This window comes from Gallus gallus, chromosome 4, assembly GCF_016699485.2.
Source record: "Gallus gallus isolate bGalGal1 chromosome 4, bGalGal1.mat.broiler.GRCg7b, whole genome shotgun sequence".
In the NCBI taxonomy this organism is placed as follows: domain Eukaryota; kingdom Metazoa; phylum Chordata; class Aves; order Galliformes; family Phasianidae; genus Gallus; species Gallus gallus.
Window position 1 is genome coordinate 85,337,718 of NC_052535.1, and position 12,390 is coordinate 85,350,107.

The 12,390-nt window shown below is 49.2% G+C and overlaps 1 protein-coding gene across 3 annotated transcripts; it reads left to right on the forward strand.

Annotated features, from left to right (window-relative positions):
• Positions 1-355: 355 nt before the first annotated feature.
• On the forward strand, positions 356-9,525 carry LOC121110775 (T-cell surface glycoprotein CD8 alpha chain-like). 3 transcript variants are annotated; one of them, XM_040700365.2, is made up of 6 exons: positions 356-707; positions 1,154-1,522; positions 2,019-2,099; positions 2,260-2,376; positions 8,407-8,523; positions 9,246-9,525. In XM_040700365.2, the coding sequence occupies exons 1-6, from the start codon at positions 662-664 to the stop codon at positions 9,260-9,262; spliced, it is 747 nt and encodes a 248-aa protein (XP_040556299.1). In that variant the 5' UTR covers positions 356-661; the 3' UTR covers positions 9,263-9,525. The 3 variants fall into 3 exon arrangements, with proteins under 3 accessions (XP_040556299.1, XP_040556300.1, XP_040556301.1); XM_040700366.2 differs by lacking the exons at positions 8,407-8,523; positions 9,246-9,525 and adding an exon at positions 3,742-4,220 and having other exon boundaries at positions 515-707; XM_040700367.2 differs by lacking the exon at positions 8,407-8,523 and having other exon boundaries at positions 516-707; positions 9,246-9,523.
• The last annotated feature ends 2,865 nt before the right edge of the window (positions 9,526-12,390 follow it).

A 12,390-nucleotide genomic window follows, 5' to 3' on the forward strand; every position in this document is an offset into this window, starting at 1 on the left:
CATATAAACTCGGCATACCACTGGGACATGGGGCTGCCTTGATGAGTGTCATGACACAGAGCTCCTGCCTTGCACACAGCGGCTTCTGCAGACAAACTACAAAAAAGAGATGCAGAGAACCGCTGAGCTGCAGAACTCAGCTACATGTCAGCAATGCATGGACTTGGAGATAAGAGGCAGGCAGATAGATGCTGTAAAACTTTGCCAGCTCATCTATAACATTTAAATTGAACAAAATAAAAAACACAAAGAGATGAAACCTCGCTTATGAAATACAACATGTTGTCTCTGCCATGGCTCTAGTCTTGTCCTTGTTTTCAGCACATCTGTACATGAAGCGAGTAGGAAACATCAGTCTGTGCTGATTCACCAAATGCCTAGAAGGACCACTGTAAGTCTGAATCTCAACTGAAGATACTGCAACAGCAAAATCCATGAGGCACCATTAAAAACAATGCTATCGCGATAAACGAGCCGAAGTTCTGCATCACAAATGAAGTGCTGTAGAAACCTTTTCTCACTCTGTTTCACCTCAGAGGCTGAACACGGACTCTTCACAGAAGAGGGTCCTGATGACATCACATCCTCTCCTATAAGTTACGCTGCCTCCAAAGTTCAGTGACAAAGATCACCCGCGCTGCACTGCACCGCCCTGAGGACGATGGCCGTGTCTCCTGCACTGCTCCTCCTGCTCAGCCTGGGGCTCTGTGAGTATGGAAGCGGGAAGGATGGAATTCAGGGCTGCTCAGTGACCGTGCAGGGAAGCGGGAACGGTGGGACTGCAGGGTGATACGCAGCAGGAACAGAGCCTGTTCGGACAGGTGTTGCTGGAGGGAATGGGGAAGGGGACAGAGGGGGCATAAAGCAGTTTTTAGTGTGGAAAAAAACTCTGGAAAATCTGGGAAATGGCTGCAGCCCCCAGAGGCAGCATCTATCTCGAGAGCCCGGCGCTCTCAACGCTGAGTCCCCAGGGACTCCTGCACAGCACTCGAGCGTTCTGGACGCCGAGGCCCTCCCTCCGCATTCACCCACACAGCCCGGCTGCCTGCCTGCCACGCACCACACTACACTAGGCAAGGTTCATCCCTACCGAAGGCCCCAGGAGCTCTTCCCGAGCAGCACCTGAGGGGACATGGCTGACTTCTGCCCACAGGCTGCACCAGCACCCAGGGACAGAAGAACACAATGGAGGCCAGGTTTTTCAACAGGAACATAAAGCACCCCAAAGAGGGACAGCAGCTGGAGCTGGAGCGCCTGCATTACGAGAGAAACACACCCATCTTCTGGATCCGCCTGGACAAGAGTGAGAACCTTCACTTCATTGTCTACAGTACCCATTCTTATGCCACCAAATTGCAGGAGGGTGAGAAAACATCACCAAACTTTGTGGCATTATGGAGAGGAAACTCCTATCGACTAGTCGTGAAGTCCTTCAGGGCACAGGACGAGGGAATCTATTACTGCATCAACTACATCAACCCGGTGCTGCACTTCAGCTCAGGACAACGCGCCTTCTTCCCAGGTCAGCAACAGCTTCACCCACCTCGCTCACACCCAGCACCCCTGCTCATGTCTTCTCAACTCAGCCCATAACCCACACTCCCCATGGCCCTGCTTCTTTGCCCAAGCTGTCTTATCACACAGGCACTGCTCCTCCTCATAGAGCCTCCCTGCCCAACAGCTCTGCTCATGGTACCAACCCTGCCCAAACATGGCAAAATAATGTTCATCTTTCTCAGAGACGTGCCCATGAGGGGATAAAACCACCTAAAGAGCTCAGAATTTCTGAGGATGCTAGATAGAAATTCTGAGCCCACAGCCCTCAGGTTTCATGGCTGCGCAACTCATAAATGAAAGCAGACCTCATATCAGAGTGTCAGGGCATCACAGTTGGAAATGGGCCCTATGAAGTCCCCCCTATTCTGGTCATAGTTTCATCTATGTCCTGGCAGGATAGGGATAAGGCTGTTCTGTTGTATCTCACTGTATTCATCCATTTTTCCATCCACCAACAACAGCTGAACACATCGCACCCACAGCCACCATCCAGAGCAGCCAGGTCACCACAAAGGACAACTCACAACAGGGCCAAGATGCAGGTAAACCAGCTGTGGGGATGCAGGGGCTCTGCCAGCAGTGCTGCTTTGATCAGAAGAGGCCAAATTAATGTCTGTGCTGACTACAGGCATTTCAGGATGCAGACAAATGACTCCCGGTGCTGGGATTTTCTTCTTTCTTCTCTCTCCTTTCTTCCTGTAGGAACAAGCAACGAGAACACACTGCATTTCTGCTATGATGTGGTCATCTGGGTTAACCTGACTGGTGCCTGCCTCCTGCTCCTCACTGCCATAACCATCACCATCACGCACTGCCAAAGTAAGTCCCACTCTGACACCCTGCAGAGGTTCCTGGAGCCTCACACCACAGAGCACAGCCCGCTCCTCCAGGGGAATGGGCTCTCTGCCTATTGCCCTCACACAGCCATTGCATATCCAGGACACAGGGAATACTGAAGGACCCCTCCTAAGACTCTCTTCCTGATTTTCCTCATCACTAGGTTTAGATTCAGAAAACTTTATCACATTCTACGCTGTCAGACTAGAAACTATTAACAGGCAATGTCATTGTAAACAGAAAATGTAAAACAGACAAGGAATTACAGAATGCATTGGCTCTGCCATCCTGAAATCTGGTCGAAATTGACAAAATCCAAAACGTTACTCAACAATTTATTTTGGCCTTTTCATGCTGATCTACGTTACCAGTGAAGATCCATTAGCTACATTAATTTCTGCCCCAAGCAGCATTAATGCTGAAGCAGAGGCTGTTACACAACATCAGCCTGGGAAGTATGTGTGGACACTGTCTGCATGGTTAGAGAGACGATCTGGAAAGCCAAGGCACAGATTGAGCTGAACATGCCTAGGGGTGTGAAAAATAACAAGGAGGGGTCCTACAGGTACATAGGCACAAGGAGACAGACCTTGAGCACCACTAAGATGATCAGAGGACTGGACCTCCTCTCCTGTGAAGAAAGGTTGAGGGAATTGGTCTTGTTTAGGTTGGAGAAAGAAGGCTCTGGGGAGACCGCATTGTATCGTTCCAATAACTGAAGGCAGTATAAACAGGAGGGGACACGCCTGTTTACAAGGCAGGATAGTGATAGGACAAGGGGGAATGGTCTTAAAGTGAGACAGGGAGGTTTAGTTTAGATATTAGGAAGAACTTTTTCACACAGAGGGTGGTGACACACTGGAACAGGTTGCCCAAGGAGGTTGTGGATGCCCCATCCCTGGAGGCATTCAAGCCAGGCTAGATGTGGCTCTGGGCAGCCTGGTCTGGTGGTTGGCAACCCTGCACATCTCAGGGGGGTTGACTCTAGCTGATCATTTTGGTCCTTTTCAAACCAAGAAACAGTAGCGACAGAGATGCAAAATGGGGAAGAGTATCATAACGGGAGATCGATCCTGAAAGGCTCTATGTCAGCTTACAGCCACCACAGTGCCTTTAAAAGGCTCTGACTTAAGGCAGAACTTGGTATCCTTCTTCATTGTTGTCAAACCTCCATTTCAAATGCAAGATTGTGATTTAAGAGTATATTCAGAGATCTTCATTGATACTTTGGATTCCTCCTTGCTAAACAGACCTGATGTTCCCATGCTAACAGCAGGAAGCATCAGCAGTGCTGAAACAAACACAGCCACACGTCACACACACTCACCACAAGCCCATCCCTTGCAGGACCAAGCTCACCGTAAGCAAGCAGTGCTGCATCGCTGCTCAGCAGAAGGCACACAGGCGTCCTCCTCAAGCACCACACGGATCCCATCAGCAACACACACAGCTGCCCTGATGCAGCGCGGGCATTTGGCTGCTACTGCTCTGCTGCCCTATATCCATGAGGGCAGGGAGACTGAACATGCCACCACCTTCCCCACTAGTGTTTCAAAAGAAGAAAAGTACCCATTGAAAAGGCCATCCCAAACTCTGCTGAAATAACTTCCTGTCTGACCAGGGTCCATAATTGCATTTCGCTACAGCCCCTTTCCACCTGAAATCTCCTCAGCAGGCAGCGAGAAAATTAATTCTTAACTCACCTCCTGCTGGGCCACGTCCCTCAGTTTGTCACCCTTAATATCCCCCGCAAGATTTTGTCCCTTCCTATATGCATGTCCCCTTCCTTAATTCTTTGACATAAATAAACCAAATACAGACCAGTATCTCTACAGACTCCATGTGCATCAACCCACATTGTACTTAAATGCTGTATTTCAAGGGCGGGAGGGCCTGCAGAGCTGAAACTTCATCTCTCAACACGTCAAAATGCATAAAATCATTTGCCATAACCTGAGCCGCTCACTGTTTCATTGGGAACGCTGCAATGGCTTGAAACACAGCACAGGTGCGTTGGTTTACGCCTTGAAGACGTATGTTTAACTTACTTAAATGAGAGGCCATGTCCACCAGAAGCATTAAATCTGTGATGCGCTCTCAGCCTCGCATTCTGACACAAATGTCCATTTTGATCCCAGAAATGATTTCATTTCATTTTGCAAATCCTAAAACTGCCTCGCGTTTTATCATCACTTACACACCTTACTTTATAAAAGTAAACAATGTCTCCATAATCAGCATCCGTACGTGTCAGGAATGCCTGGAAGTGGTGATGGTTCAGTCCCCTGGGCTTCATGAAATTCACACCTTCCATGACAACTGACGTGACAGTACCCATCTTTAAAGCTTTTCTGCATATATTGCCCTGATGTACCATGCACAGATGTTTCATCAGACCTGAGTTCCTGGAAGCAATTCCATTCTCTTCTAAGCATTCGATGAGCCCCCCCCTTTTGACCAACCACTGCCTGGGCATCATCAGTAGCTCTACTTGAAGCATCAACAAAGCTTAAATAAAATCATTTCAATGCCATTTCCACTGCTTTGTCCACATCAAAAGATTTCTTTCTGTCTTTTGAGGGTACCAAGGAAGCCATTTCTTCAGTGACATGATACTTCTTATCAATACCTTCCATGAAAAAGGAAGTTGAGTCATATCTGTAGCGTCAGTCATTTCATCTGTCGCCAAAGGATAACTTCTGAAATTAGCAGCATTCCTCTCCAACTTTCTTGCCACAGATTTGTCCATTTCTTCAGACCACCTGGCAATGGTGGAGTGACACCAACTGATTTGAGAAAAGTCCCTGTTTTAATCAGGGCACATTGCATCTCTGATGCTGTCTGTGCGTTGCTCAATAAACTCACCACCAGCAGACGGCTTTGCTGCTTCTGCCATCAGATTTGCCACCACATCACTGGCCTTTATCGCCAAGTCCATCCGGGGTGTAACTCAACAGCAGTAACGCAGTTCTACCTCAACAAAACAGTACCCATCTGTCCATTTCTCACTGAACACTTCTCCTTCAACCACACATTTTCGTTCGTTTGAGGCTTCTGTTATCTCTTGAGAAGACATTAGGAAGGCTGAAATGTTACTAGGGGTAATTAGTTCTTCTCAGTCACCCAGTGGTACACATGGGTAACACACCCAGGTTTTGATGGGACTGAGTGTGTGGCGGGTGCCAGAGGTGGAGATAGCACAGCACTGTGCCCTGCCCATGTCCTGCTTGAGCTGATGCAGTGCCAATCGCATGCCACTGTGTGGCTGTGTCAGTGATGGATACACATACAGGGCCAGGCTGCTCAGCCACTGCCAGAGCTGCTGCATGAGCCTGTTTAGACAAGTGTTGCTGGAGAGCATCGGGAAGGGCAGAGGGGGCATGAGGCAGTTGTTAGTGGGGAATCACCTGGCAAAGAAGCTAGGAAATGGCCACAGCCCCAAGAAGGCATCTAAAGTGCTGCTCTGAAGGGCAGCATCCATCTTGAGAGCCCAGCACTCTCAACGCTGAGTCCTCATGGACTCCAGCACAGCACCCAAGTGTAGGGAGGATAACCAAGGGATGCAGTGCTGGTCAGGTTCCTCAGCAGGAGCATCATACAGCCCCAGGAGGGACAGCGGCTGCAGCTGGACTGCTGGAGAAACAAAACCTCCTGGAAAGTATCCTGGATTCGCCTGGACAGGAGTGGAAACCTTCACTTCATTCTCTGCAGTTATGGTACAAACAGCACCGCATTTAATGGAGGTAAGAGAACACCCCCGCACTTTGAGGCATCATGGAGAGTCAGCACCTCTGACTGGCGGTGAAATCCTTCAGGGCAGAAGATGAGGAGATCTATTTCTGCATCAGCTACATCACCCCGGTGTTGCACTTCAGCTGTGAACAACCCACCTTCCTCCCAGGTCAGCAACAGCTGCTCCTGGCCATGCCTTCTCAATCCAGCCCATCACCCACACTCCCCATGGCCCTGCTTCTTTGCCCAAGCTGTCTCATCACACAGGCACTGCTCCTCCTCATAGAGGCTCCCTGCTCACCCGCTTCATTTGTGGTACCGACGCTGCCCAAACACAATGGCCCTACAAAGTCCCCCCATGTCCTGCAACGGCTGAACAAAAGCTCATCTGTTTTAACTCTATGTATCCGCACACTTCTTCCTAGCGGTCGCATCAAGAGCTTCACCCACCACACTCACTGCCTACAACCAGAGCAGCCAGGTCACCAAGAAGGACATCTCCCAGCACAGCCCAGGCCCAGGTAACCCAGCTGAGGGGAGGCAGGGGCTCTGCCAGCAGTGCTGCTTTGCTCTCATGAGCCTAAATTAAGGCCTGATCTCACTGACGTGGGGAGAATTGGTTCTCAGGAGCCACCATCATCCAATTGAAGGCCAACTAGGGAATCAAGCCTGGTCAGCATGGGTTCATGAATGGTAAATCCTGTTTGACAAATCTGGCTTCATTCTATACCAAGGGAATCCACTTAGTGGATGAAAGTAAGGCTGCCAGTGTGGTCTACCTGGACTTCTTTCAAGCTTTTGACACTGTCCCCTACAACATCCTCATGCAGAAACTGACTGCCCACAGTTTGGATGGACATATGCTCTGCTGGGTGAAGCACTGGCTGGATGTTCAGGCCTAAAGAGTTGTGATCAATGGAGTTAAATCCAGTTGGTGGCCAGTCATGAGAGGTGTCCCCCAGAGCTCAGTACTCAGGCCAATCCTATTCAACATCTTTAGTAACGATCTTGATGATAGGATTGAGAGCACGCTCATTAAGTTTGCAGATGACACTATGTTGAGAATAAACTTTCATTTGCCAGACGGGAAAAAGGCACTACAGGGAGAACTGAATAGACTGGATAGATGGGCCGAGGTAAACTGTATGAGTCTCAATAGGATCATGTGTTGGGTCCTGCATTTTGGTCACAACCACCTCAGGCAACCGCACAGGCTTGGGGAAGAGCGGCTGGAAAGTTGCCTGATGGAAAGAGATCTTTGTGTATGGATGGACAGTCGGCTGAATACGAGCCACCAGTGTGCCCAGGTATCCCGGCTTGTATCAGGAACAGTGTGGAGAGCAGGACTAGGGAAGAAATCCTGCCCCTGTACTCAGCACTGGTGAGGCCGCACCTCAAAAACAGTGGTCAGTTTGGGGCACCTCAGTACAGAAAGGACATTGAGTTGCTGGACCAGGGCCAAAGAAGAGCAACAAAGCTTGTGAAGGGCTTGGAGAATGAGCCCTGTGAGGAGCGACTGAAGGAACTGGGGCTGTTTAGTCTGGGGAAGAGGAGGCTGAGGGGAGACCTTATTGCCCTCTTCAAATTCCTGAAAGGTGATTGCAGCGAGAGCAGGGTTGGTCCTTTCTCACTGGTGACAGGCGACAGGACGAGGGGAATAGGACTCAAGTTGCGCCAAGGGAGGTTTTGGTTGGATATGAGGAAAAACTACAGAAAGGGTTCTTAAGCACTGGAACAGGCTCCCCAGGGAGGTGGCTGAGACACCATCCCAGGACGTGTTTAAAAACTGTTTGGATGGGGAGCTCAGGGACATGATTTAGCAGAGGGTTGTTGGTTGGTGTAGTTTGGTCAGGTTGAGGTTGTTGTGATGATCTTGTAGGTCTTTTTCAACCTGAGCAAGTCTATGATTCAACGATTCTATGATCCCATGATCCCATCATTCAACTTATGTTTTGTCCCACATGGGGGACCTAAAAGTCACAAGCATGCCAGATTATGTGCCACACCAAAGCAAGTCTTCTGGCTACATGGCCTCCCTCAGCTCCCCAGCACAATGCCAACACCAGCAGTCCACAGTTGGGGATGCCACCAGCAGACATCCCTGGTCCCCACCTCTCTTGCTGCCCTATGGAAGACCTCTCCTCACCTACAACTACCGCCAGCCTTGCTCAGAGCCACACAGCTCCCTTTGCTCCAGGACCTCCCAATTGCACTGCCAGAGCTGGACATAACCCCAGACAGCAGCCAGGTCTTTCCTCGTTCTCTCCTTTCTTCCTGCAGGAACAAGCAAGGAAATAACACAGAATTCCATCTGTAATGTTTTCCTCTGGGTTCGAGTGGCTGGCACCTGCTTCCTGATCCTCACTACCATAACCATCACCATCATGCACTGCCAAAGTAAGCTGCACCCTGACACCCTGCAGAGCCTCACACCACAGCCTGCTGCTCCAGGGCAACGGGCTCTCTGCCTAAGGCCCTCACGCAGCCATTGTGTATCTAGGACACAGGGAATGCTGAAGGACCAATCTGAAAATGCTTTTCCAGATTTTCCTCATCTCTAGTTTTATCTTTCAGAAATATTTAATACATTCTGCACTGTTAGACAATAACTGAAAACACTGAAACCTGGTTTTACCAGGCTGCATTGCCTCTACCAACCTGAAATCCATAAATCAGGGTTGGAAGAAGCAGAACCCAAAGCACTGTGGAATAACAGGAGAAACATGCCTCACTATGGGTCTTGCAAGTGTCCAAATGCCAACACATGCAACAGCACACTGAGCTACAGCCAAACTACCTCCTTAATTACACATATTCGGAGGCTGCTATGCTGAAAGCAGTGAGGCTACACCTCTGGGAAGGCAAAAGGTGTGGACACAATTTCATGTCTGAAATCTTCAATTTGATCTGAAAAAGTAGCCAGGGCAAAGGTATGCTTGAGTGCCAGCATTTCTCTTTTTCCCACTCCTGTTGAAACAAAGCTTGCGATTGGAGAGGAAATTCTGAAACTTTCACTTAGTTCTCAGTTCTTCCTTACCAAAGAGATCACATGATAGAAATGCACACAGGAGATGGATGATCAAAACCAACCGCGTCTCACACTCCGTTGTCACTTGCAGGACCAAGCTCACCGTAAGCAAGCAGCGCTGCATCGCTGCTCAGCAGAAGGCACACAGGCGTCGTCCTCAAGCACCGCACGGATCCCATCAGCAACACGCACAGCTGCCCTGACAGAGCGTGGGCATCTGGCTGATCCTTCACTGCCTACCCATCAATCTCACACAAAACTCAGCTCTCAGACCCCAACCCACATCTCACTCCTGAGGCCTTCCCAATTAAACGCTTCTAATCCTTAACGCTCACAGTGTGTTCTTTGGTTTCACTCACAGTTTTCATAGGGGCAGAGGGACTGAACAAGCTACAACCAACATCACTATTGCTTCAAAAAAAAAATCCACACGCAATTATATTGACATATAATAGTCTGTCTGAACAGGGATCCATGGAGGGAAATCTCTCCCGGCTTTTCCAACTGAAATCAACACAGCAAGCACCGAGATCATTCATCTCAAACTCATGTTCTCTTGAGCCCATTCCAAAACCTGTCAGACTCCCTTTTACCCCACATGATTTGGTCCATGCTCTCCAAAACCATGTCTTGTTCATTCATTGTTTTTCGGAAATAAATTAAATACAGAACAATTTCACCACAGTAAAAGTGATAATTGACAATAAACATCGATGCCTCTGTTTTTAAGGACAGGAAGAACCTCTACACCTGAGAGCTCATCTCTCTTTCCCAACACTCTTGGTTGCACTAACAGTGATGCTGATGGTTGCTGCTCCGCAATTGAGGACTCAGCAGGAATTTGTATAAGTGCACCTGAAACATCACAGTCTACCCTTGGCTGACCTTAGTTACCCCATTTTAGAAAGTTTCACAGCAGCTGACCTTACACACCAAAATGCATTCAGGCCCAATCAAATGAGCCCAGGGATAACCACACAGTTTGGGCCCATTTCCTCACAAAACAGCACTTCCATCAGACAGCGGCGCCTGCTTTCGGGCACCCAGGAACAGGGGGCACATTTGCAAAAGAGGAATACAACAACCCATCACAAACAACATCAGAGCCAGCAAATAACAACAGAAGACGCAAATAACACCAGCCCAGGGAAACTGTCGCTACTGTATGTGCAAAGCTGCAGGAAGCCCACCAATGTGTGAGTGGACACCTGGAGGCAGCAACAAAGGCTGTGAATGTTGACACACATTTGTCAGCGTGGAGGACCTGGTGGTTGTAGAATAAGATCAAAAATTTCTGCTTTGAAAAAAAAGTGAAAATTTGCATGCCACTGGGACATGGGGCTTCTTTGATGGGTTTCACATCACAGACCTGCCTTGCACAAAGCAGCATTTGCAGAACAATTGCAAAGAACAACAGCGCTGGAGAAGGCAGCTACATGTCAGCAATACGTGGACTTGGAAATCAAAACTGCACGTGAATACATGCTGTAAAACATTCCCACTTCTTGTTTGCTCTGCAAGAAAACAGCATGCCTTCACATCCACACCAGACCACTTCTGCATGAGCAAGTCAAGGTGGAAGAATGGTTGACAGGAAACATAGCCTGAGGCCGGAGTCCACATCATGGAACTTGTCCCATTTTGTGCAGGTCTGGATGTGATGTGAGTGCTCCAAATGGCTGAGAGACAGTAGTCTGTAATGGATGATTTAATTTCAAGGAGGAATGCTGTCAAATGAAGACATTTCAAAAAAGTCCATTAAAAACACCTTTATGAAGAAGCACAGCCCGAGTTCTAGATCTCTAGTGGAGTTCTTCAGAAACCATTTTTTATTGAACCATGCATCTTCTCAGAAGAGGGTCCAGATGACATCACATCCTCTCCTATAAGTAACGCTGCCTCCAAAGTTCAGAGACAAAGATCACCCACGCTCCGCTGCACCACCCCGCGGACGATGGCCGCGTCTGCTGCACTGCTCCTCCTGCTCAGCCTGGGGCTCTGTGAGTATGGAAGTGGGAAGGAAGGAATTCAGGGCTGCTCAGTGACTGCACAGGGAAGCGGGAGTGGTGGGACTGCAGAGTGATACGCAGCAGGAACAGAGCCTGTTCAGACAGGTGTTGCTGGAGGGGATGGGGCAGGGGAGAGAGGAGGCATGAGGCAGTTGTTAGGGGGGAATCACATGGCAGAGAAGCTGGAAAATGGCAGCAGCTCCGAGAAGGCATCTGAAGGGCTGCTCTGAAGGGCAGTATCCATCTTGAGAGCTCGGCGCTCTCAACGCTGAGTCCCCAGGGACTCCAGCACAGCACCCAAGTATGCTGGACGCCTTGGCCCCCGCTCTGTATTCAACCTCACAGCCCGGCTGCCTGCCATGCACTGCACTGCCCTGGCAGGGAAGAGCCCTGCCCAAAGGCCCCAGGAACTTTCCTAGGACTGAGTGCAAACAGCTCATGCATTTCAAGGGTGCTGATAAGAAATTAGGAACCCACTTCCTCCTTTTCCATGGCTGGTAGTGTGTCAGAGCATCACACTTCAAAACAGGCTCTATGAAGTCCTCCCTGTCCTGTCCATCTCCAGGCTGGGCTGGGAGAATGCTCTAGTGTTGTCTCTCTCTGTATTCATCCATTCTTCCATCCAGTCACAACAGAAGCACCCACCACACCCGCTGCCACCACCCAGAGCCACCAGGTCACCAAGAAGGACACCTCACACCAGAGCCTGCATCCAGGTAACGCAGCACTGGGGAGACAGGGGTTGTCCTAGCAGAGATGCTTTGATGAGAAGAGGCTACATTAAGGTCATTGCTGACCATAATATGCATTTCAGGATGTAGGGAGAACTCTGCAGCTCCAGGGATGAAACTAACTCCATTTTACAATGGGTATCCCAGAGAACGGAGCAAGATTTCTTTTGCAAAGCTGTTCATGAGGTGTGGGACAACATGAAAGGACATGTGTTAGTGATGAGACTCAGAAGGTCAAGCTGATGGCTGGCCTTGGTGATCGTGAAGGTCTGCCCCAGAAAAGATGATTCCATTATTCTAATCCCATGTTTCACCCCACTTAGGGTGACTTAGAAGTCACAAGCATTCCAAATGATGGGTCACACCAAAACAAAGGATTGCTTTTTGAACAAACACTGCTTTCAGTCACAGAAGGGGACATGAGAAGTCTTCTGGCTATGTGTTCTCCCTCTGCTCTCCAGCACAATGCCAACACCAGCAGCCCATGGCTGGGGAT

Coding starts and splice junctions, on each gene's coding strand:
- LOC121110775 (XM_040700365.2), top strand. CDS start 662: ATGGCCGTGTCTCCTGCACTGCTCCTCCTGCTCAGCCTGGGGCTCT. Junction 1,523..2,018: donor ACAACGCGCCTTCTTCCCAG/GTCAGCAACAGC, acceptor CACCAACAACAG/CTGAACACATCGCACCCACA. Junction 2,100..2,259: donor ACAACAGGGCCAAGATGCAG/GTAAACCAGCTG, acceptor TTCTTCCTGTAG/GAACAAGCAACGAGAACACA.